This window comes from Passer montanus, unplaced genomic scaffold (genome assembly GCF_014805655.1).
Source record: "Passer montanus isolate IOZ18808 unplaced genomic scaffold, ASM1480565v1 scaffold137, whole genome shotgun sequence".
In the NCBI taxonomy this organism is placed as follows: Eukaryota; Metazoa; Chordata; class Aves; order Passeriformes; family Passeridae; genus Passer; species Passer montanus.
Genome location: NW_024360608.1, coordinates 529,530 through 553,823, shown reverse-complemented (window position 1 = coordinate 553,823; position 24,294 = coordinate 529,530). Strand labels below are relative to the sequence as shown.

Here is a 24,294-nt window from a genome sequence, read left to right as displayed (position 1 = left end):
GCTCTGACCTATGCCTGGTGTACCTGCTGAACCCTCCTTTGGTACCTGTGGAGAATAAACCTTCACTCCTCCTTGGAGTGTGTGGGCATAATAGAAGGCAGAAAACTCTCAGCAGAGATCACTTTCTCTTGTATTGCTCTGCCCAAGTATTACTTCCTGCAGTGCTGTCTGAGAATAATTCAGCCTGTCCAGTGTAATTAGAGGTTGTGGACAAGAGCAATGCACTGAACCCCACCCTCTTCCCGTTCCTCAGAGGACCTTTCTTGCCCAGTTCCTAAGCTTGTCATGTTCTCAGCATCTCTGATGTTGCTATGAGCAATATGGTCAACAGAGCATGAAATCAATTATTTCACTGCATATGAAGCCTTGCATCTATTGAGAGATGTCTGTGAAAAATGAAGGTACACAGAATAAGGGATGAAGAGCAGGCTGTAAAAAAGCCCACTGATGCTGGACCATCAATGAAGGAACAGCTGAAGACTGCCATGCTGACCAGTTTCCAAGGGGGACACAGCAGATCTCTTGGATCAGAGCCTGTCTGGGTGCTTATCATTAGGGGCGGTTAAGCACCCAACCAGGTGGCTTTGCTTTAGGCTGATCTGCAGAAATGGGGTTTGCAGTGCAGGGGGCTGTAGCTTGGAGCTGTCTATGGGCACTGGAGATATGCTTGTGTTGTTAACCACCTCTGGGGAAACTGCCTGCTTGCTTTCAGCTCTGCTGGCTTGCCCTGCCTGCCAGGTTTCCTGGGTTCCTCCTCAGGGAGCCAGTGCCTCTCCTGTGTTGTCACTGAAAGGGTTAAATGGAGCTTTAGTTGAATACAGCTCCAGTCCTCTCTCTGAGAATGTCATATTTTTAAAACTTGACCTTGCATGTCTGTTTTTAGTAGCTAGGTAGAGAGTTTACTGAAGGGCCGAAACAGCCTGGTGGTCAGGGAACTTTCCTCTTCAGATATAATTAGTGACATTTGTCACTGCTGTCCTGCACACAACTGGGCAAGGAAGGGAGGCAGCATGGATCAGCCTGGTTTGGATCTTTTTTTTGTTTTCAGGAGGGGGATGGGACAATGTTTACAAAATGGCATCAAAGCCAGTAATTTTCTTTTGCACTTACAGGCTCCAGTGAGAATAGTGGCTCAGGTCTCTTTGCCCTCTGTACTCTGGATGGTAAGTCCTGCCAGTGTCCTGGAAGAAGGCCTGTGGGGCAGCCAAGGCCTGTGGGGCAGCCAAGGCCTGTCACTAATTCAAAGCAGGGATCCAGGGGCTCAGTGATCCAGGGGCTGCTTTTGGTTTATTAAAAGAAGAGGAAGCGGGGCTTCAGAAACCCTTCAAGGGTCAGGCAAGAGAATTTAATTCCAAGATTCCTTCTGATGTCATATTTTATATGAAGACACAGAGGGCACTGTGAGGATGGATGCTTGTTTATGTTCCACTCTGTCATGGCCAGTGCCCTCTGCCTAGTACTGCCGCAGTATATCTGGATAATGGGAGCCTGGTAGGTGGGGTCAAGTGTCCAGTATGGATTTAGCAGCCAAGTCCATGCCTGTGCTATTAGCAGCTAATTCTCAGCAACCTTGAGTGTTGAAGGAGTAGGGCCTAGCATTACCAAACATCTTACTCTCTTTTATTATTTTCAAAACAGTTGTTTATTTCTTTCTTCAGGAACATTGAAACTGATGGAGGGAGCAGACAAGCTACTCTGGTCTGTTCAGGTTGACCACCAGCTCTTTGCTCTGGAAAAGCTGGATGTTACAGTGAGTATCTGAGTAAGGCTGGGAGAGATGAAGACAAAAACAGCACGGCTTTGTGTAAATGAACTTAGGAAGGGCAGAAGGAGTATGACTCAGTTGGAAAAGGCTGGAATTATCTCAGGACGACACAGAGTGTTCTGGGTGTAGCAGTACATTCTGCACTCAGGTCAGTCTGCCCAGCTGTAAGAGGTTGAACTGTGTCTGCCTGTTAGACCCTGCATCCATTTATCCATTTGTAAACTTTTGTCCCCCAGCTGTTCTTCAGTCTTACTGGAAAGCTGAATGGTTTTGCTCACTGCTAATACCCTGATTGTCTAAAAGCTCTTACAGTATGTAAGGATTGCCATATAGAAGAGAGATGAGCTCCAAGTGCAAAATACCTGGATGAGATGTCTAGAAGTGGCATCTAGACATTAGTGTGTATCTATGAACCAGCAAGAAAGATTCTTGGCTGTCCCTGGGAGTAGGTGACACCTGTGTAAAATGCAGTCCTCTGGCTCCTGCAGGGCAATGGGCACGAGGAGGTGGTTGCCTGTGCGTGGGACGGTCAGACGTACATCATCGACCACAATCGGACTGTGGCCAGATTCCAAGCAGATGAGAATGTCAGTGCCTTCTGTGCAGGTGGGAAGCCTGACTGCAAAGCTAGCCCTCACAGCATTTTCCCCTCAGAGCTACTACTCCCATCTAGGAGACCCAGAATCCGTTGTTTGCCTGCAGTGGGGGATAATTTCCATGTGTGCATATTGCAGAAGGCCCAGCTAGTCTTTCCTCTGGTGGCATCTGGGAAAAGTAACGGTGAGAGAAAGTGATGCTGAGGCTTATCTGTGGTGTCTTGGGGTTTTTTCCATGTCCTTTTTGGAAGTACTACAGAGGCCTCTTGTCCTCCACGCTGCTTTTTTAATTTGCAGACTTGTTAGCTGTTCTTCAGTGGTGATAAGGAGTCCATGGAAGCAGCCTGTTTTGGCTCTGCTCAGTCCCTTCTTTCAGACCTGCAAGAAGCAGCTTGCAAATCCCCAAGCTTCATGTGGTTCAGAGACAGCTTCTTGGATTGTCTCAAAGGGACTTTGTGTACCCAGGCCGATATCTCTGCCCAGGTGTTTGCTGTTTTCTGGTAACAGCTTTGGTACCTCATCATGAAATGTCAATTACTTGCTTTCTCTTTCCTTTTGGAAGTAGTCAGATCTCTACACTTCTCCTTTCTGCAGGCCTCTATGCATGCAAAGAAGGGAGCAACAGTCCCTGCCTTGTTTATGTCAGCTTCAGCCAGAAGATCTACATCTACTGGGATGTGCAGCTGGAAAGAATGGAGTCCACCAACCTATTGAAAATCCTGGATGGTGACCCAGAGTTTGAAAGTCTCCTGCAGCAGCTGGATATAGGTGAGTGCAGAAAGCATGGAGGACATACAGAAAGAAAGAGGATGAGGTGGCAGATGACATGCTGGAAACCAGAGTATTTCTTGAGGAAGAGCCTTTCACACTGCCTGGTGAGAATGCCTAACAACCGGTTTTCTCTCTTTTCCTTAGACAAAAATGATGTTGATGCTGTCAGAAACCTGATTCACAGAACACTCTATTTTCCTGAGAAATACCATCTCAGCAGCCCCTCACAGGATCCTGCTGGAACAGATTCTTCTGCCCACTGCAGTGGCATCCAGGATCCCTTACAACAAGAAGGCTGACATCTTTAATGCCAGCACAAGCTCATCTGCAGCTGGAATTAAGCATCTGATGAATATGACTGTTCTTTCCCTATCTTGTGAAAACTTCCAAACAGGAAAGGGTCTACAGGCTGTGAAGGGATGTTCTTGGCTGTAGGCTTGCCTGTATGTAGTGGGTTGGTTTGCCTTTAGATGAGGCAGCTACAAGAACAGAAAGGGCCAAGGATCGTGCACACAGGCCTTCTGTTGCCAGTTTCCATATTCCTCACTAACTAAAGTGCTCCACTGGCCATTGGGAAGGAGCAATGAGGTCACAGATGGAGACAACAGCTGAGCCAAGTCTCCATTTTGACCTATACTTAGAAGTACTTCAGTGAATACTTCTGAGTTGTTAGCAGGATCACAGTGCAGGAAGTGGGGATGGAGGAACTGGGTTGGGGTGCAGGCATGGGCCTTCTCTCCCACTTAGGTGTATTTAAAGTAGAGCCATGCATTGTTTGTCTTTGCTTTGCTGCTGCTCTTCTGCCAAGCAGTTTCTCGCAGTTCTGAATAGCTGGAGACATACACAACTTGCACTGTTAAGGTGTGGAGAGAGAGCAGATACAGCAAACCCAGCTCTAGTCAAGAGTCATTGCCTGTCTCCATCTTCTTGGGCAAGGTGATTCCAGAGAAGGCTGTGACTTAACAAAACAGCTGTGAAGTGGTCAGTAAGACCAGTCTGACTTAATTGTGGATCTGTGGTGCTATGAGAGCTTGGCCATCCCACAAAAAGCAGTGGAAATGCCACTCTTGCCTCTTGCTGTGGAGAGTGTTATGCTTTGAGTCCTGCACAACTGGAAGAGGTGGGCTGGAAGTGATGTCACACTGGCTGGCACGAGGAGTCTGCTAAAGGGGAGCTCATTTGCAAAAGCCCTGGCATGAACCTTTCCACATGCTGTTGTTACTGTGCTTTTCCCTCTCTTAGCTTGTTTTTTGCCTAATTCAGCTTGTTAGGAAAGGGGCAGCAGGCCTACCTGCTGGCTTGCGTCGATTATCCCCTCTCACTTATGTGATGTGTTATTGGACATAGGTGATGGATGGAGCTGTCCCTTCGCCCTTGCAGCAGCCTGAGTCACAGCAAATACAATTCAGTGATCTGGAGCAAGTGGCAGCATTTAAAGATCCTGTAGGCAGTTGAAAACCTGCTGTGCTTTACTCTGCAAAATATCCAAGGGCAGCCCTAGCTGGGAGAAAATGCTTTGTATAGAGAAAAGGAGTGTCTTGCCCTTGGGTGAAAGTGACCATTGCTGAAGCAGCCCTTTGTGGTAGAAGGGCAGGATCTTACATAATAAACCTTAGCTGTTCTTTGCAGTTTCCCTCTGTAGATTTATATAAGCTTTACAGAGGACAGTGCTGTCCTCTGCATTTGGTAGCAGTGGAAGCTGGAGCATGGAGCAGTGAAATGGTGTGACCTGCTCTGTACCTGCTAGCTTGCTTCTTAGTCCTCTGTATCTTCTGACTCTCTAACTGCAATAGAAGTTTCTCTCCATTTTAATGGCCTTGCTGAAAAGCATTTTTAAATGTTCCCCTGTCCTACTTAGTGCTTGTGTAAAACTGGACCCTTCGGGTAGGACCTTTTGAGTAATAATAAAGCTAATAATAATAGAGCGGCAAGACTGGAGTCTGTGAGCTGTGGAGAGCTGATACCACAGGGGCCATCTACTTGTGGGCTGAAGCAAGGAGTTTGTCTTGAAGCTTGTCAGACCTAGTCTGTAACCTGAACAAATTGTCAGCTCTTGTGACACTGAGATGTGCAGCCACCCATCCCAACGGGAATCATCACCATTGCTTCTGGCAAATAGGGCCTGGCAGGGAAACAGGATGGCCTGCACTCGTAACAGAACAACTAAGTGTTGTCTGTCCATGCCAAATATAAACCTTTATTAGCAACACCAAATATAAATCTTTATTAGCAACACAAGCGCAAGGGGTGTACAAATGGGTGCATATAGCTGGAACTGTTTTATGCAAAACAAACTGCTGTACAGGTTGAATAATTTCCAAGAAAGGAAGGTCAAACTGATCCACTGTTGGACTATTAATTGTTGAGAAAGAATGGGATACAGTTGCTGAGGAAGAGATGACACTTTTCTAGGAACCATCTTTAAAAGAAAATGGGGCAAAAGCCTTGCAAATATTGTGCATCCCAACCCTCTTTTGCTGGCCTGAGGATAAAATTGCTGTGCAAGCCCAGGCAATGCACACTGTCAAAAGCAGGGGTGAGAAAATACAGACACTACAAAAACATCTGTTCCCCAAAACATTTCAGCTCTTAAAAACCATTGGAGAGGAAAAATACTAACATTTGAGGGCTTCCCCTGACATTTTCATATTGTGTGCAGCACATAATAACTTGCAGATGCATTTTGCTCCTGTGCCCCTTGTGCACAAGAGAAAATGAAAAGTATCTACAGAAGCATTTACTCAACATCTATACCGTTCTTAGCCAAAAGATGGCTTTCCTTATTTTTTCTTGCCTTGAACTCCTAAGTGCCAAATACTTCCTGAAATCTGTTATTCAGGCTACTTTTACTGGCAACAGTTTTTCTGTGAAGTGTCCATCTTCTCAGGAAAGGAGCCACTTAAGGCTCTGTCTCTGCAGTGATGGAGTTACATTATACTTTCTTTGTAACTAAGTGTCTGTTTGTCCTTGCCAGCCGACACAAGCTGCAGAGTTGGAGTTAGAAGTGGTTCCCTCCCACACAGCAGAAAATGTTTGCTGTATCCTACTCTAGCAGATTGGCATAACCTGCTGGTGCTGAGAAACTTTTCAACAGGGCAGCGTTTGCAGGACACCTTTGCATGTCCCAGTGCCAGCACACAGCAAGTGAGGAGTCTGACAGTGTTCTCAGGCACTGGGGGTATTTGCAGATAAATGATTCTTGGCTTTGGTTCTGATGCTCAATTTACTAGCAAAAAAATAAAGGGATGGGGTTGCCTTATTTTCCTGAGACGTCATAAACCTGCTCTCTATCCCTGCCCTTGTTTAAATGATCTTTCTGCTATAATTTAGTTATTTCTATAACTCTTTAGGTGTATCCTGACATGTGCCACTGGAGTCTTTGAAAGGAGCACTGAATGCAAACAGGTATGTGGCTAAATGGTCTTCAATGCCATTGCTCACCTGCTGGTAGTAAAAGAAGGAGCAAGCCTCTGGGAATATGTATGGCTGCAGCTCCCATTCTGTTCAAAACCAAATGACCCCCAAGCTCCTGGAAGTGGTCCTGATTGTGGCTTTGGCAGAGTGCATGTTCTCAGGAAGGACAGAAGTCCTTTTCCCCACCCCTGGGTGTATTGCACACTGTTCCAGAGATTTGCCATGGCAGGTGTATCCCTGCAGGCTTTTCCATAGCTGCTGTGCCCTCTATTAGAAAGCAGCCCTGATAGGAACTGACCACCAAGGTGGTTCAAAGAGATTATCCCTAAAATAATAACATTCCATTTTTTATATTGAAGGGACAGGCCTCATCACAAGGAATCCAGTACTGGACACATTCAGGATGTGCCTATGTCCTGTTCTGAGCTGGCAGTTTGTACTGAACTTCTGCTTTCTGTATGAAAGTATTAGCATTTTTTGATCTTCAGTGAAAAAGACCTTTAGATTATTCCTTTGTTCCCTTTATCTCCCAAAAGCAATAGAGAAGACTGGAATTGGGAGTAGGGAAGTATATCTGTATAATAGGCTTTTCCAAGAGAAACTACAATTAAGACGGTCTTCAGCCTGGCCAGCCCACTCAGAAATTACTTACTGTGCTTCCCAGTGTTGGAAGACTTAAAAATTACCATGTTTGTAGTTGGGAGTTGAGTTGGCTTCTTTGAGACGTTGTAAGTCCTATTTTACAATCACATTTTAAAGTCAAGACTTCCTTCTTTCACAATGAAGGTTGTGCTTCAGATGTAACGACGCAAAAATGCTTTGGAGAAAGAAAAATGTTTGTGGGCTGGAATTCAGAATGCACATGTGAAATGCAGTAACAGTGTGTCATTTTATGCCAAGTAACTTGGGGAGATGAAAACCTACCAGGAGCTGTGTTGGTGAGGAAAGCAGGTACTGGCCCTGTAGGATTAGACTGAATGGATTGAAGTGAGGTGTCTGCCATGGCATCATGACCTGCAGTTCTCATTTAGTCACATAAATGGGTTTTTTTCTGGAAGTTCTGCCTGCAGCAAAGCTTGATGGGGAGGTTCCAAGATAACTGTTGGCAACAGATTCCTCAATGTCTGGACAAAAGAGACTTCTACTGAGTGGATCTGTGTGTTCAGCTGACATGGACAGGAGGAAGGTGAAGAGCATGTCTTCTGCCCTGGAGCTGATTTCAGAGCTGAGAAAAGAACTCACACTAATTTAGTGCTTTCTTGGAAACATCCTCTCTGTATCTGAGAATTTATGCATGCAGTCGTTTACAACAAAGAGGAACAGCTCACAAGATGGGAAAGCACAATATGGGAGTGTTTTAGTAGCCAGAGTACAAGGCAAGTGTTAAAAGGATTCTCTGAAAGAGAAAGAATTCCTTTTTGAAAGGAATTTGTCATTTACCAGTGTAAACAGAAGGTAAGGAGGATGCAAAGAAGGAGTCACTAAGCAGAGACAAGAGGGCTGGAGATTTTCACCTACTGTAGCACATTAATTCACAGATGAGCCTGAACTGTTAGTGGTTTAGGATATGAGGCATGTGATCAACAGAAAGGCTTCAAAAAGGCTGGAGGATGTTCTGAATATGACCAACAGCAGTTGTTCCAAGACAGACATGTAGGAACAGCACCTGGTGAATTCCAGCAGCAGCTAGTGTGCAGTATCTGCAGGGCTGCAAGTGACAGGCAGTAGTCAAGACAGAATTGTCAACTGAAAGTCATGGCAGTTTTCTGTAGGATCCCATCCAACACTCCTTTTAAATCACTGGAAAGATTCCTGTTGGCTTTGGTCTGAGAGCTCCTACACCCTTGCCCTAGTCAGAGCCCAGCTGCAAAACTGACACTGGGCACTGCTCTAATGAGGAAGTGGCCAGGACTTGGAGCTGTTGGTGGCTCTCCACTTCCCATGCTCTTGTGGGCACCAGCAAAGCCCAGCAAAAGCTGTCAGACACTCTGGAAGGCAGCAGAGACCTGCCTGGGCACCAGCAAAGCCCAAGAAAAGCCCTGTGGTGATAAGCAGGACCCTGTTTGGGCCTGGCAAAAGCCCTGGGACACTCTGAAAGGGAGCAGGGCCCCTTGCAGGGCAAAGCAAAACTCAGAAAAGCCCCAGGGCGCTCTGGAGGGAAGTGAGGCCCCTTGTGGGAATGATGAAAGCTATCAGATAGGGTTAGGTGGTTGTGGTTAGGTGTAGGGTTAGGGATGTGTTTGGAGTTGGGGTTACGTTTTGTTATATGGTTTGGGGTTTAGATTTAGGGGTTAGTTTTAGGCCTTGGAGTTTAGATTTAGGTGCTGGGGTTAGCTTCGTGGTTGGAATTCAGGGTTGGGGATTATGGTTAGGTTTTGGGATTAGGGTTTGTAGTTAATGTGTTTATGATTCTGTCTTGGGTTTAAAGTCACATGGTAAATGTTGGGATTACAGTGTTAAATTTAGGGGGTTATTTTTGATGCTATGTTTTATAGTTAGGAGGTGGAGATTTGATTTAGGTGTTAAAATTAGCATTAAGTGTTACAGTTTGTTTTAGGGGTAAAATTTAGGATTAGGATTTAGTGCCTTACATCTTAGATTTTGGGTCATTGTTAGGGTTTATTGTGTGGGTTAGGGCTAAAGTCAGCTTTTGGGTTGTGATTTAGAGGGTTTTTTAAATGGATCATAGAAATTAATAAGATTTTAATGGACATGGTATCTGTATGTATAGATTATTTGCCCTTGTTCTACATGCTCTTTTTAGAAGGCAGTGGGAGTTGGAAACCGGGTGAGTTGATACATATAGCAACAGGTGTTTTGTCTATCACAAGCAAGATTTTGTCAGCAGAATTGGCCCAGGCACCACATAGACTGCAGCTAGAATACAAGATGGCTGAGTACAAATGTGAGCTATCTAGACCCCTTGATAGAGATTTGAGAGTCCAGTCAGGCATGCAAGTGATACAAATCCAGGAGGAATTACTGCTACTTTGGAAGACAGGCTCATGGAGCAGGCATGTTTTCCTGACTAAATGAGAGAACCATTGGTGTCACTTGAGAGATTCATGGAAAGCAGTTCATGCAGCCAGAAACAGATGCACAAGTAGAAGAGTGGCAGAGAAGTCAAGGAATGTATCAGAAGCTGCAAGGTATGATGAGTAACAGTAAAAGTCTGCTGCTCCTTGTGGGAGCAGCAGATGCCAGCAGTGCCAACTGTCAATCCAAAATCATATCAGCCAGGCTTTACTCTGATGTCCTTAGCATGTGTTAAACTACAGCGTACAGCTGTAGGGAAAAGAACTAACAAAAAAAAAACAAAAACAAAACCAAAAACAAAACAAACAAAAAAAAACCACAAAAAAAAGGCGCAAAAATGCATACACATATTTTTTGAGGACCACAACAGAGACAATGACCAGTTGGATAGAAAAGGAAGAGAGTCAGCAGTGTTTAGTCCAGGAAAATAGGCAAAATGAGGTTGTCACAGCCTTTTAAATGTGGATAAAGGTATATTTTGCAGTTTGGATTGTGTATCAGTAGCCATGAGGCATGGAGCTAGCCCTGATCTAGTGCATTTTTCATAGAGCTAGTTAAGAATAGATTATGCGTGTTTAATATAGCTATGCTTTAATATGGAAATTAAAAAGAAATTAAGGAAATTAAATAAACCCAATTGTTAAGTGACTTAATAATCACCTTTAACATTCCAGATGAGTTCACAGTTCTCTAATCTGAGCTGATACTACAAATTCTTATTTGGTGCAAGAGAAGCCAAGTTGATGGGCTGTGTGATGCCAGGACTCAAGGCGGATGATGTGTCTGTGTTTAATCACTGGATTTCAAGTTGGTGGAAAGGAGCTGACAGAGCAGAAGACTCGGTGCTGTAATTCATCACAGCATTTAAACTGAGTGGCAGGATCTCTGATGAGGCAGCAGAGGGAGCAGGGATGCAGCTCTGGCAGCTGGAGTGCAGAGAGGAGTGGCCTGGCCAGAGGAACAGGGTGTGTAAATCTGGTTACAGGGTATACACCAAGAGATGGTAAGCATTGCCATTCATATAATATAGCTTAGTGCCCAGAGATGCAATGGCAAAGCCCAAGCCTCTGTCAGTGCTTTAGGCATCTGCACTCAACATTTCTGCAAAGGTTTCTTAGAACTTAGAACTCTAAAACTGTTTTTGCCACAGTTTTCCCAAGAAAATACTTCTGTTCTGCTCTGAGCCAGCAAAAAGCAGCAAAATCCAGCTTCCCAGAGTACAGACAAAGGGAACAGAGCCCTTCTGACAAAGAAACAGGATTGGTGTACGCTGGCATTGAGGCAACAAGAAGGGAAACATTTGTGGTAATCTTTGGACGTCTTTGAAGAAAACGCTGTTCTCCTGTCAACAGAACAACTGGAGATTGTTCACAGAGACTCTCTTGTGAACAGTGTGTTGTAAAGTCATTAAAGGGGTAGCATAAATTTATTACAGAACCAGAAGTTAGAGTGACTAGGGCCAAATAGCAGAACAAGAACAAAATGCCCACTCGGCACATCAGGACAAGCAAGAGGGTCCACTGAAAGGAACGATATCTCAAGTTGAGGCACTCCCAGTGCAAGCACCCACTTGCCTTTTTCTTACTCCCCATTGAATGCCTCAGCCTAGAACTCAGCAAGGTTAGGGGCATGGGAGCCTCACCCTCATCTCTCTCTCATGGCAGCAAGTCTCCAGACATGGGGAATGCAGCCAGTCACTGACCAGGTTCTTCAGAGGCGTGTAGAAAAGGCAGCTCCTCACTCAGTGCTTTAAATCTCAGGACTCCTTCCTCCAAGTCGATGCAACACTAAAGAAGGAGATAGACAGTTATTTTCTGTACATTTCAGATAGCAAATCTTGTGATGTCTATGACTGGGGAGAACCTGTAACACCTTTCTGGGTTTGCAGAGACCTTACAGTTTTCCTTCCCTGTCCCACATGCTGTCTCCTTGCTCCAGTTGCCTGTAGTGGGGTTCATCTACAAACCCTTCACAGGGCCATTTCCCTCCCTTCTTCCTATGACCCTCTCTGAGTTGATGTGCTCACATCACTCAGCCCTTGAACCCATTGTTTTTCCTGTTTTATGAGCCTGGCATGTGGCCACAAATGTGTGACAGGCCAGAGCCAGCTTGCTGCAGTCATATCCTGAGCCACCCAGGAGCCAGGCTCAGCAAAAAACTGACCCTGAGCCAAGCTGACAAAAGGACTCTTTCCACTCATGGCCAGCAAATGTTGACACTGAATGTATCATACAGCTGCATTTGGCTTAAAGCAAAGGCACAGCTTGTTCTCATCTGCTTTCAAAGGGCCACATGGGTCTTACTCGTGCCTTTTCTTGTCTCCTCTTCAGTTTCCTCTTGCTGCTTACATGTCATATGGTGAGGAGTACAGAGAATGGGAAGTGTGATAGTATCCTACTGAGTGTTTTCTCTCTTAAAACCTTTAAGAAGGACTGGAAAGGAATCAGTGACTCAGAGCATACTGCACCCAGTCAGGCAGCTGTGTGACAAGCAATGCCCTGAGAGACCTGGACATTAAGTAATTCTGATGCTTACAACAACCAGATCTGGGAGAGCTTCCTGAGAGGAGCCCTAGCAATAAGCAAGGAACTGTTCCTTACCTTAAGAGACAACAGTGTCTGGAGGCCAATGCAAAACTCCAGCATTTCATCATCTGAGAAGAGAGAAGAGACTGATCAGGCTTTAGATCAGGTGATACTGCCTCGTTAAAGAAAGTGTGTCTCTCCTGTAAAAGGGTATGAAACACAAGAACATCTGATTCATAAATGTTTATGAATCAATATAAAGCAGATAAAAAATAACAAGGGAAAGGATGAGTTAAACACACCAACATTAACAAGCAGATGATAGCAGTGACAATAATAAATCTCTCTCTTCTGCTACTCACTGATGAGCCTTTAAAGGAGCTGTTAGGCACAGTCCTGAAGATGGTCAAAATGAACTTTGCAGCGGACAAGAGAGGAAACCATGATTATCATGACTACTGTGAGATAAATTTGAGGGGGTTTGTGTGACAGTTTGAAACTTAATGAGATATCAGAAGGGGCTTGTGAGATCCCATGAAACTTACTATGGGCTGTGTAAGGGAAGGGCAAAAGGCAGAAGGTAAGCAGCACGATGAATCAGGGAGAAAAAGCATGGGAAAATGGAGAGGAAAGGGGATAAGGGTCACATGCAAGCAGGCTATTCGTTCAGTTTTCTGACCAAAGCCTGCACCTAATGGCTGCAATCTAACTGATCTTATTAAATAATTTTATTAAGTTTGTTAGGTTTTTTTTTCCATGTAACTTGTCTGTCCTACTTGTAACTGCTGCAAGTCTTCAGTGTCAGCAAACAGAAGATGCTAGGGGTTAAAGTGGTAGCTAAGGGGAATTCCCAGGTCCTAGAGTCTACAGTAATCAGCAGCCACTTGTAATTTCATTAACACTTCACATGTCTCCTGGAGGCCTGCTTGCTCTGTAACCAGTGGCTGTAATTTATAGTTTATTTATAACCACATAAGTGAGAGCACTGTGTGCACAGGAAGATGTAAGACACAGGTATAGCAACTCTGCTCCTTCCGGGCAGCCATTTCCATGTTCCAACAAAACGTGTAGTAAGTAGTAGCTATGAGGTAAATTCACCTGTGCTAGTACTAATACAGATTTCCCATGAAGGGCAAGAACAAGCAGAGTGGAAACCAGGAAAAAAGAACAAGCTGGAGTGTGTAAAATGAGGAAGCTCTTTCTAGATAACTTAGGAATGTGGAAAGAATGTACATGAAAAGAGGGAGCAAGGGAGGCCTTGGAAGATGAACAGGACTCATCGAAGATGGGGAAACAGATTAAAGCAAGAAGGTAAGGCTGGAAGACTAATAGGGAGAAAGAACAGGGGGAAAAAGAGACAATCACGTTGTTTTCAGCATATGCACAGTTTGATGTAATGCAGAACATGCAGCCTTTCTGCTGTTTTCTGGGCCTGCCTCAGTGCTCCCTGGCCTGATCTTGTCTCCTATGGCTCCTTCCTTCACAAGATCCTGCTTCAGGACACTGTAGGAGACTCAGCACTCTGGGGCTTCTAGGTTCTTTCGGGGTGCTCCCTGCAGCAGAGGCAGAAGAGCACACAGAGAAGCACTCTAGGAAATAAGCTGTACCCTCTGTTACTTTGTCTGATGAATTCCACCCAGCCAGGGATACAAGTGCCCATTCCATAGGAGAACATAAGGCACCAGAATATTAAGCCATCTGCAGAATTTTGTGAAAGGGCCATTTTAGAATTGAAATGAGAATTTTTCATATCCTTAGTTAGGACTGAAAAAGCACCTAATTTCTCCCCACTTTCAATGTTTTTTGTCTTCTCTGTACTCTTCCTATGCCCTTTGCCTTTGGTTACATTGAGGGTATTCATTGTGTATGGTGATGTTGGTGATGTGGCCACATCACCAACCTTCCACCATGTTATGTTTTTTCCAAAGGTCTTTTAAATGCCTTTGGCATGGCAAGAGGGACACAGGAGAAACAAGGGAGACGAGGGGCTGGCACTCTCACCTACAACCAGTGCTGAACACAGCACTGCCTCCTGGCCAAATTGCAATTCCAAATGTTCTACTCGACCAACAACGCTGGGGATGGGAAGAGAGAGGTCTCCACAGTCCATGGCAGACACTTCTTCCAGCCTGTGGGACACAAGAGGTGTTATTGCCTCAAGTGGAGGAAGAGGAGGAAAACCAGGACTTCTCACTGATGGCAGTTCTTCTGGGTCTCACTGGGAACAGGTCCACAAGAGGGGGAATCTCTTTCATGCCATATGTCTGGAGGCAGATTCAACAAGCAAAATCTCAGCACTAGCCACCAGCTGGGCAGCTTTGCCTTGCAGTACATGCAGACAGAATTGCACAGCTCTGCCTCAGAGTCTGGGGTCTGCACACACCTTTGCCAGTGCTCTAATGGCTTTCCCTGTAGCCCACCCTCTGCATCTTCTCCTCAACAGCCATGTGCACTTGCAAAACTGCCAGTCATTATCCCTGGGGCTGGGACTCAAGAGTGCCTGGCTTCTTGCCATGGTTTTTCCTTTAGCCATCCCTCCTTTTATACTGTGCAAAGACTTACCCCAGCTGGTTTAAACACCTCTTGGAGATGAGGTTTGGTAGACACCCAGTGTTAACTGTCGCTTTCAGTACCTGACCTCGGCACTAGAAAAAACAACAACAGATAATTACTATAGGCTCAAAATTGGCATATTCACTCCTCCAACAGTATGATTTGGATTTTCTGAGCAACATAGCCAAGTTGTGGTGTTTTAGGCAGTAGTCAGAAGGTAAGAGTTTCATCCAAGACAAAGATGGTTTCCCCAGTGCTCTGCAAATCACTCTCAAACACTTCTTTTTGAATTTGTCTTCCTTCATTTGTATTTGATTGTGCAGACACTTATCTTAGTGACTTTAACTTAAGAGTATTCCAGTCAAGAGATGCACAGTTCAAGAATTTGTTCATGAAACCAACATGGACTTTTTTAGCAGAACAGTAAGTAATATGCAAAAGTTTCTGAAGGAATACAAACATGTGCTAGTTTTTCTGGGTTTCATCTCTCCATTTTTTCTGGTATTGCAGGGAACAATGTCTCAGGGCTAAATGTTAGTCCTCAGTAGAAAAGCTGCCAGAGGGAGAAGTCTGAAGGAGTAGCAGGAGCACCCAGGACAAACGCACCTCAAATGAGCTTGAATTTAAGGCAGTTCCCAAGATAAATGGCAAATCCATGTGACTCCTGAATCCAAGACACAACCTAATCAAGAGATGAATATTTTGTGTAGGGCTTACATCATATTCCTGTATAGCTCTTTATGGATATAAGACATGATATTGCAATAGTCACAGCTGGTGTCATTTATCAAAGGGGGAGACTGTGCCCTGCACCCAAGTAACCTGTGCATGATTTTACTGGAATAGTTCCCAGTGCTTTGCTCATTTAATTTCTTTACCCCTTTGCACATGAAAGGGAAAAGAAGATAAGGTTGCCATCTGTTTTCTGTCCCCTCTGTAGAGAGATCCTTAATGGCAGGCCTGAGGTGATGAAGTAGCAGCAGGTCACATTTATTTTAGGGGTCTCAAAACATAGGGTCATCAAGAACATCAATAAGAATTAGGTTGAGGAAAAGGAAAAAAAAGGAGGAACAGGACTTAGTAAAGGAACTGGAAAAGATGGAGTAGCTGTTATCTACAAAATACATCTTTACCTATGGTGCCTAATAATACCTATTCTTGATGGCCTACTTCTTCAAAGCTCTGTTTTACACCACTTCCCAAAAAAAAAAAACCCACCCAAAAAACCTCACCCACAAAATTTTCCTTTTGGGGGGCTCATTGTATTCCTACTATTATTTGTGTTTTTCCTGTGATTCTTTCTCTTCCACCCACTATGGCACTCTGTGACATGAACCACTCAGCAGCAGCAACAGACCTGCCACTTCTTCTCTACTCTTCTGCTCAGTCCCGACAAGTTTAAATGCTTGAACATCTTAAGCAGACCAACATGAGGGACTCAGTGCAGCACCAGCAGGGTCAAGGAAAATGTCTCAATTTCCTGATTTCTTATCTAAGCCTGTGTATGATTATTAATCATCACAGAGAGCTACATCCACTATTTCCAAGACTTCATTTTCAAAAATATGCTAACTGTGAGTATTTATAAAGAGAAAGAAGAAAACAGCTCCTGTGAGAAATACGGGAATGCTGCAAACAGACAATACCAACAGGGTCCCTTTCAGCCCAAACCATTCTATGGCAAAATGTCTCCCTTCTGATTTTAGAGCTCTGCAATGTCTGTGCTGCCTCGTCCTCCCCAACACATCAGCCCTGGCTGAAAAGGCTGTGGCCAGACTAAGCAGAGAGGCAAGAGAAAGCACAGAGTGAAGGTGCATGCCAGACATTGCCTCCAGATCGTTTCTACTCAGAAACAAGACCTGGAGCGTGGATAGCAATTGCTAAGGAATCACTTGGGAGCAGCAGATTGAGATGCATGAGCTGCTGCTGTTACAATAAACCTAAGCTGTATCACTAGGCAGATTAGTGAGTTTTGTTTCAGAGCAGGCTGGGAAATCTGCAAGTTAGAGACTTGATAGGACATAATAGGACAGTGATTATTCTGTAGAAAACAACATTTAATCTCATTGAGTGTAAACAGCTCTTCATCACTAACCATCTCCCTAGAGAACTCACCAGGAGCCTGAGGAAAGTCCTTGGTCCAACATACCAAAAATACCATGTAGGCAGTTCATAAGCACTGCAACGCTTCTTGGACTAGGAGGAGTTTTCATCACTTTACCCACTCTCATCTCTACTCCAGAATTTTAAGTCTGTTACTACCAGTCATGTTTATTTTTTATCTGAATATTAATTACAGGAATTTCCAAGAAAGAGGGGAATCAGTAAAAATCACTATAAAGAGCTGTGTTTTCTGAAATTATGTCAGTTCCAAAGTCAAGCTGCTTTAGCAAACAAAATCCCAGGTCGCTTTGGTGTAGAGTACAACTGGCCTTCTACAGCAGTGAAATTTTTAGCATTTCTTTCCAAGTCAACAAAAGACAAGCCCCACCACAAGACATAACAGCTTGATTTTATGTTGCAGATATAGGCCAGTCATGACTAGTTTTCTAAAGTGCTCTTCAAAAACTTTTACAAAAAGGGGCAATTCTGCTAAAGTACCACCTGGGCAACCCACCTAAGCAAATAGGAGGGTGAGTGACTGCAGTACAACTATTATAGACTGGGTCTGTCTGTGATCTCTGGGACTTAAAAGGCCTTAGACACAGGGCAACTAAAACCTGTTAGAGTGAAACCACTTACTGCCTGAATCTCCATGTACCACTGAAGTCTACATATATTTGGGTTTATTCCCTAGTCAAATTCAGTTACAAGTCAGGTGATGCATTTGTTACCACTTTGAGATTTTCACCATACTTGCCTGTATGTAAATGGTAGATTAGCTTTTCTCAAGAGTCAGGAGAAAAAAAAAAAAGACTTCTCTGGGGCTGTGCTCCATTTCTAAAAAAACTGCACTGTAATCAAGCAGATCTACAAAGGTACCAGCTCACCTCTCTGGTTCAAATGAACTGGCAGCCTGAATCCTATTTCCTGCCACAGCTCTGTTACTGACAGCAGAGGCTTTTTGAAGTTCCTAAATGTGAACATCAAAAGCAGCAAGACAAAAAGAAGGGGAGGAGACCTTCCCTTCCTTCATTGTAAGATCAAGTGTGACAAACAGTGACTGGCTCCTAATAAGGGCAGAAAAAGAGAGAAAAGCCTGTGCAGTATTCAGGAAGAGTTACATGCAGTGTTAGGTCTATTTCCTTGCTTGTGATGCTCATTAACCTTCCTCTGTGAGGGAAAATAAAATGTGGGTGACAGCTGGGGTTCAGTGCCTTAGAAACACAAAAGAGAATGCCTGGTGGACTGTAACGCTGACTTAGCTGCTGCCCCTGGGATACAACACCTGTACATGCCTGTCCTTATTCAGTGTGCATGCCTGGCAAAAACCCCACCCTTTATCACTAAATTGCCTCCTGCAGAACAATAAGGAGCGGCTATTAAAGAAAAACAAACACCTTTACTTGCTCAAAAACAGGCTCCAAGTAATTGGAGAAATTACCCTGAGAGCCATTCATCCTACTAGTCTGTCCCCAGGTGTGGTTATGTTAACCCAGCCATATTAAAGTCTAAAATCCAGGGTAAGCAATGCCTAACTGCAGCAGTAAAGGCTGCAAAACAAACCAAACAGTGGCTTTGCTTGGTACTGAGATACCTGATCTAAGCCTTTCAGAAACTTGCTACCAGTCTGTGTTGCTATTATAATTTATTGTGCTAAATGAATTTTCAAAAGTATACATGTTTTTCTTGGAAGTGTAGCCTTTACACTCGGATATGGGAGACATTCTTTAGGACGGGTAACTGAACTAAAACCAGCTTTAAAATGGGTTTTGTACAACAGGTCTGTGTCTTGGTGAGTCTCATATCTGCAATTACTGGGCAGCTCTAACCATCCAGCTCTCGTCCGTGGGCCACAGCTTTTGGATGTGCTTTCTCTAACTGCAGGGGCCAGTGTGCTCTGCTGTATATAGGAGGATATAAGAAGAAAAGGAAGCTAAAAATACTGCTTCCATCAAGAGATACAGCTGTGCTAATTTGGAGCACAGTTAGCCACTTTGTGAGGAGCTCCTTTGACACCTGAGAGAATCAGACTAGACTGGAATTGGTTAAATGTAAAACAACTAGAGGCACCTGTCTTCAAGTGATAAGGAGACATTCCTTACTTCTCCATACAGTTACAAAATACCTCATATCATGGGAAAGCTGGCCTTCAAAGGAAAGAGATGTGATGAAGGTAATTTATATTCAAATATGGGCAACTAAAAGAAGTCATGTAGCAGAAAGGCTTTCCTCTGGCTTTTGGAAAACCTGCGTCCAGACTCTAGGAGAGGCCATGCATGAAATCTCTTCTTTTTGTCTGCAGCTGGCTTTGCAATTTATAACTCACCATGGCCCTTGGGAGGGGGGCAGCTGGAACTCTGAGCATTTGCCATCACTGTGAAATCAGCAGCACTGTGTTGTTGCCTTACCTGGCACTGTATTAGCAGGGGTGAAGTCTCTTTTCTCCTGTCCTCTCCCTTTTCCATCTTTTCATCCTGGTCTTTTGCCAGTGGAGATTGAACCCGTGCAGACTGACCCCTGGCCTCGCCCCGCAGCTTGTTCAGGTTGCCTTCCAAGAGGCGCCGCTGGACCACACTATGAGGCTGCTGTCTCCATCACAAAGAAAGAGAAATCCCAGCTAAGTATGGAGCTAAGGACAATGATATTTGCTAGCTCAGGGAAGCAGGCTGGAAATGCTTGACCCAACTGATTGTCCTGATGAAAGACACGCTTATGGAAAAAGCTTTCTTTAAATCCCAATATTTTTTTTTGGTAGCTGCTAATTTGGTGTTAAAATGTTGGGATGTCTGTGACAGGCAGGTCTCTGGGATGCAATTAGTGGAGGAGAAGAACATGCCTGATGCATGCTCTCCCCGCACATATCTGTTCCTTCAGCAAAACGTGCACTGGAGAGTCTCATTCCTGTTCAGCATAATGCAATGCACTGCCTGCTGAGTGTGTGCTGACATCCCACCAGCACACTCACACCTTCCAGTGTGGGAGGGCACGAGGAACACAGCATGCACATGTGGGCAAGAAGGCAGACTGCAGATATTTTAGGTGTATAAGCAATTATTTGTAGTGAAGCAGGAAGCTCTCTGAGGAGGAAACTAAAATGAGCTTCTAATGTTCCTTGGAGTCCATCTCTGCTCCCCACCATCAGATGCTCTAGATTTTGCCCACTGTTGATCCATCCAGTCCCTGCACAGCTACTGAATCAACAATGGGCAACATCAATGAAACATATGCCTGTTGCTTTGTCCTTTCTCCATGTACTCAGCCCCATGGCCCTTCTGCATGAGTGCAGCTGCTCTGGGCTGGCCATGGCATTTCCAGTAATAACAGCCTGTTTGAAGAAAGGCAAAAAATCTAAAGCAGTTATTGTGCTACAGTTTAAGTAGTTTTTATCTTTCAGTTATTTCAGTTTATCTTATCAGTTGTTTTTATCTTTCTAAAGAAAAAGAAAAAAATAAGTCATCTCCCAGGTGGTGCAGCAGTTTGATGCAGGATCTTGTCAATGGGCAGGCCAAACACCTGAACTAGACCATACCTGCCAATGCGCTGGGCTGCATTAACCCCACAGGGTTAATGTGTTTCAGACTAGCCTCATGTGTGACCAGAGATCTGAGGCCAGAGAAGTGTGCAGCTGCAGTTTGAAGCACCCTGATTTGCCCAATGGTTGATGCAGGACAGCTGTCACTGGCTCTTTGGCCACACTCAGCATTGCTCTTTGCAAGATGCCAAGTCCCTCATGCCTCTGCTTCCACGCCACTCAAGGAGTGAGAGTCAGATCCTTCAGATGCTGCATGAGAAACACTGCAGCAGTTGAAAAAATGGGGTAAAAATATCCCTCTGTTCCTGGTCTTTTCCCAGCCTGCTGTGCCGGCCCACAGCACAGCTGGCCCTTGTGCTTAGCTCCCTAAATACTCTGAGCACCGTGCCAGTTTGGCTGCCAGCTAACATCTGGGCCGTGGGAAAAGGGCAGGGAACAAACAGCAGGTCTCCAAATTCCCATCCTCCCTCCTGCCTCTCACAATCTGGCATGCAAAGGACCTTTCCCCCTTCCTGCAACCTTTCCCACAGAACGAGCAATCTCTTTGCAGCTGCCACCTCTGTCCCCTTCTTGTCACTCAGGCAGGGAAGAGGCCAAGTGCTGGTGGGGATTAGCTGAGCTTTGGGATTTTGGAGGCATCTGATTCAAGAGCAGACTCCCAGGGCCCTGCCTGTCTTCTCTCTTACCAGTGAGATGGGGAAGTGGAGAGGGCATTGTAGCTCTTGGACTGGTCAGAAACAATTAGAGTTAGAGGATGGTAAGCTGTGAGCTGGAAAGGATGCCCTTTCAGGGCATTTAGAGGGATCAAAGAAGATTCCCAGTGCAACTTAGGGAAGATTCAGGTTCTCCAATGTGAAGACTCCAGGCCTTGCTATGATTAGCAACTTTGTATGAGCTGGGAATCTTGATTTTTGGGAGGTGAGAAGCCAGATCTTCAGACCTTCTTGGTACTTCCAGAATATTTTAGCTCGTGTAGCTTTTCTTTTTTTTTCATTTAAAAAAAAACCAAAACTGATCATGATTATTGTTGCAAATGTGGAAACATGAGATCTCCACGGAAATATATAATTACTCATTATATGAGATATGATGGGCCCATCAAAATGTGGGCACTTCTGGATGCATTGCATAAGCTGAATGCAGAATACACAGAAAAGAGTGGCAAAAAGTAACAGCCTGTGGAAAGTGGGTATTTTATTTTAAATTACGAGGCCTTGCTCTAGTTTTAGGACATGGAGCTGCCACAGCTGGAGTCTCTGGCATTGTCAATGGAGACCTGTTTTGGGCAGTGTAAGTGCTATAGGAGTCAGGGGTGTTTTACTCTCTCCCCAAATCAAACTCTCCAGCACATCCTACTGCTGCTTCATTTTCAGTACATTCCTTTTTTTGTGTTCTTGTCCTTCAGGAGGGAGCCAGATAATTAAGGAAAAAGAGAGGGGGTTTTCATAGCACTGGAGAAATGTCTAGAAAAATAAGCCAAAAGCATATTTGGGACTCTGATTTGCAGCGCCCAAAACATCACAGCAGTATCACAGTGTCCCACTGAGCTGCAGGAACTGCTGAATCCTGCTTGGAAATCTAAGACCTGGTTCTTCTTTTGCTCCAAGTTAAAGCAGAAACAGAGGTATCACATTAACCCCAGGTATGGCACTGTGGCCACACTTTATTTTGTGCCCTCTAACACCATAGCAAAATGTCCATGTGAGAAAAACACCTCATGCTTTATTCACTGCTCCCTATCTCCGTGGTAAAAATGTTTCAGCTATTCTGTTATGGACCAAACATGAGCTTGCAGTGGGTTGCAGTGACCAAACACTGTTGGCATACAATGAGTTCTCCTGCCTGGAATGGTTATTTCCAGCAGGAGAGCTGCTTGTGGCAAGTGATTTAGACAAGGACTATCTTGCTCAAGGAACCCCTTGGGGCTTCAGGGTACCAGTTGTCGCTTTGAGGCACAGTATGATAGGAGTCAATCCCAAGGCAAAGCTGGCAGATGTGTTTCTGCCTACCTTTGTGGCTGGGGTCAGCAAACATGCACCAGAAGTCTCAGAAGTGGCTCGTCCCCATACCCTGCCCAGGGACGGGCCCAGCGCCACACCCGGCTGTGCTCCGCGGGGTGCTGGAGGTGCAGCGCTTCAGGCCCCGAGGGCCAGCACTGGCTCTCCAGGCTCCTGCATGGCCAGAGCTCCTTCCCCATGGGGAGGAGAGTCCCTGCTCCTGGCCAAGACAGCACTGATGTGCCACGGCTCTCGCTCTACAGCCGTGACTCCAGAGGGACAGTCCACACGGGTCCCCACTCGCAGCCGTGACTGCAGCTGCAGAACGTGAGGCGACAGCTCAGGGGGCCTTGGAGGAGCCGCCTTGACCTGCCATGCCAGGGACTCCAGCAGCTGCTGAGGGAGCTGAGGGAGTTGCGGGAAGAGTGGTGGGAGCAGCAGGATGTGCCAGCACAGGAACGTAGCACTGACCCCTCTGCAAGCCACTGCACGCCAAGGTTTTAGCAAGGAGGATTAGCTCCCATTAGTGCCAGGTCCCACACGTGTGCCCTTGTGCCACTGTGTGCCTTGGAAGCTGGGAAATTACTGGAGGCACACACACGAGAGCATCTGTGGTGTTGCTGCGATTGTCTGAGGATACAGAGGGAAGCACAGACTGCAGGGAGGGACAAGATCTTTTATGACACCCACTGTCGCAGACGGAACAAGTGATTGTGTCCCCATCACAACCAGATGTGAGCCCTCTTTTGGGAAAATGGTTTAGACCTCCACATCCTTGAGCAGTTTAATTCTACAGTGGAGAGAAGCTCAACAGCAAAACTGCCAGAGCAAGGAGAATATGTGTGCAGTTGAGCCAATGATAGATCCTGTGGGAATCTGCTTCCAGCCTCAGGGAAGCCCTTCCAGACCACAGGCTGCCAAGGCTGCTGGAACAGACCTCCCTCCTTGATGCTCCCTGATCCACGTCACCACAAGGAGATGCCCACAGGCCTCGCTCCATTGCCTCCTCCCCAAAGGAGTCATCCAGAGTGCCAGGTACTGCATCTGCCTGCCTGTCTGGTTTGCAGTCCTGCCCTTTGCTTTCCCCTCCATAAATCCAGAGAGTAGGGGAAGAGAGAAAAATGCAAAAAGGTGACAAGGTCAAACATAACTCTCTCAGAATTTCATGAATTGTACTTCCCTCCCTGCTGAGTCCAGGAAGCATTCTGCTTTTGAGCTGGATCATGCAGGAATACATCGGGCTTTCAGAGTTGTCCCACATGGAAACATACATGTCACATGAACATACATACTCATAGGTATTGAATGAATGGAAATTTGGATTCTGGAGAGTCCTTCCAGTCCATGCCTGCCTGAGGAGTTTGGTTCCTATGGGGAGGCACAAGAATATGGATGCAAGCAAATGAGTGATTAATGATTCTTTCCCCTTACTCTGACCTGCCCCTAGATGATCCTGAAGGGAAGTTTCATTTTTGCTGAACCTATGATCCTTTCACAAAGCCTGCCAGCAGTTCCCAACTGGAATGAAAGCTATTAGGGGAACCCCCTCCCAAACAGGATCCCACTGGACTCACCAGATCCTTGGAGGTGCCAAGCCTTGTCAAGCCATCCAGGGGCAGCAGATCAGCAGAGTCCTTGTGCACAAACTGGGTAGCCTGTTTGAGGCGCCTCTTCTGTTGCAGAATAGCTTTGTTCCTCAGCTCCATCTCACACTCCTGTCTCTCCAGGTCGGGAGTACCCTCGCTCTGCTTTTCCTCCTGGTCTCCTTGCCCCGGTGGCAGGGGGCAGCTCTTCCTTGTGCTCATGGTGAAGATTCAGACAGAACAGGTCCTTCTTGATGTGCTGGGGTGTTCCCTGAACTCGTCTCCTGGTGTTTGCCCTCTGGAAGCTGACTCAGTCTCTGATCTCCTTTCCCTTTCCCTTCCTCACGGCTCTCCTTCTTTTCCTTTCTGTGCCTTTGCTCCTGCTCTCTCAGTTATAACTCACCCATCTCTGAAGTGTC

The 24,294-nt window shown here is 45.4% G+C and overlaps 2 protein-coding genes across 6 annotated transcripts in view; one reads left to right on the top strand and one right to left on the bottom strand.

The window, feature by feature from the left end:
* Positions 1-8,597, top strand: part of ITFG2 (integrin alpha FG-GAP repeat containing 2) — a 14,335-nt gene extending 5,738 nt beyond the window's left edge. For 2 of the 3 annotated variants that reach the window (XM_039699678.1, XM_039699677.1), the window contains 5 exons: positions 1,113-1,163; positions 1,659-1,750; positions 2,254-2,371; positions 2,956-3,129; positions 3,277-8,597. In XM_039699678.1, the coding sequence (XP_039555612.1) occupies positions 1,113-1,163; positions 1,659-1,750; positions 2,254-2,371; positions 2,956-3,129; positions 3,277-3,431 (590 nt within the window). In that variant the 3' untranslated portion in view covers positions 3,432-8,597. The remainder of the gene's footprint in view (positions 1-1,112; positions 1,164-1,658; positions 1,751-2,253; positions 2,372-2,955; positions 3,130-3,276) is intronic. The other variant, XR_005626564.1, reaches the window with a different exon arrangement.
* On the bottom strand, positions 7,638-24,136 carry NRIP2 (nuclear receptor interacting protein 2). 3 transcript variants are annotated; one of them, XR_005626565.1, is made up of 7 exons: positions 23,867-24,136; positions 19,172-19,348; positions 14,670-14,752; positions 14,109-14,236; positions 12,183-12,235; positions 11,225-11,369; positions 7,638-7,771 (listed from the first exon to the last, which is right to left on the bottom strand). XR_005626565.1 is itself a non-coding variant. In XM_039699689.1 (6 exons), the coding sequence occupies exons 1-6, from the start codon at positions 24,095-24,097 to the stop codon at positions 11,277-11,279; spliced, it is 765 nt and encodes a 254-aa protein (XP_039555623.1). In that variant the 5' UTR covers positions 24,098-24,136; the 3' UTR covers positions 8,742-11,276. The 3 variants fall into 3 exon arrangements, 2 of the variants coding, with proteins under 2 accessions (XP_039555623.1, XP_039555625.1); XM_039699689.1 differs by lacking the exon at positions 7,638-7,771 and having other exon boundaries at positions 8,742-11,369; XM_039699691.1 differs by lacking the exons at positions 7,638-7,771; positions 11,225-11,369; positions 12,183-12,235 and adding an exon at positions 12,274-12,307.
* Positions 24,137-24,294: the final 158 nt, after the last annotated feature.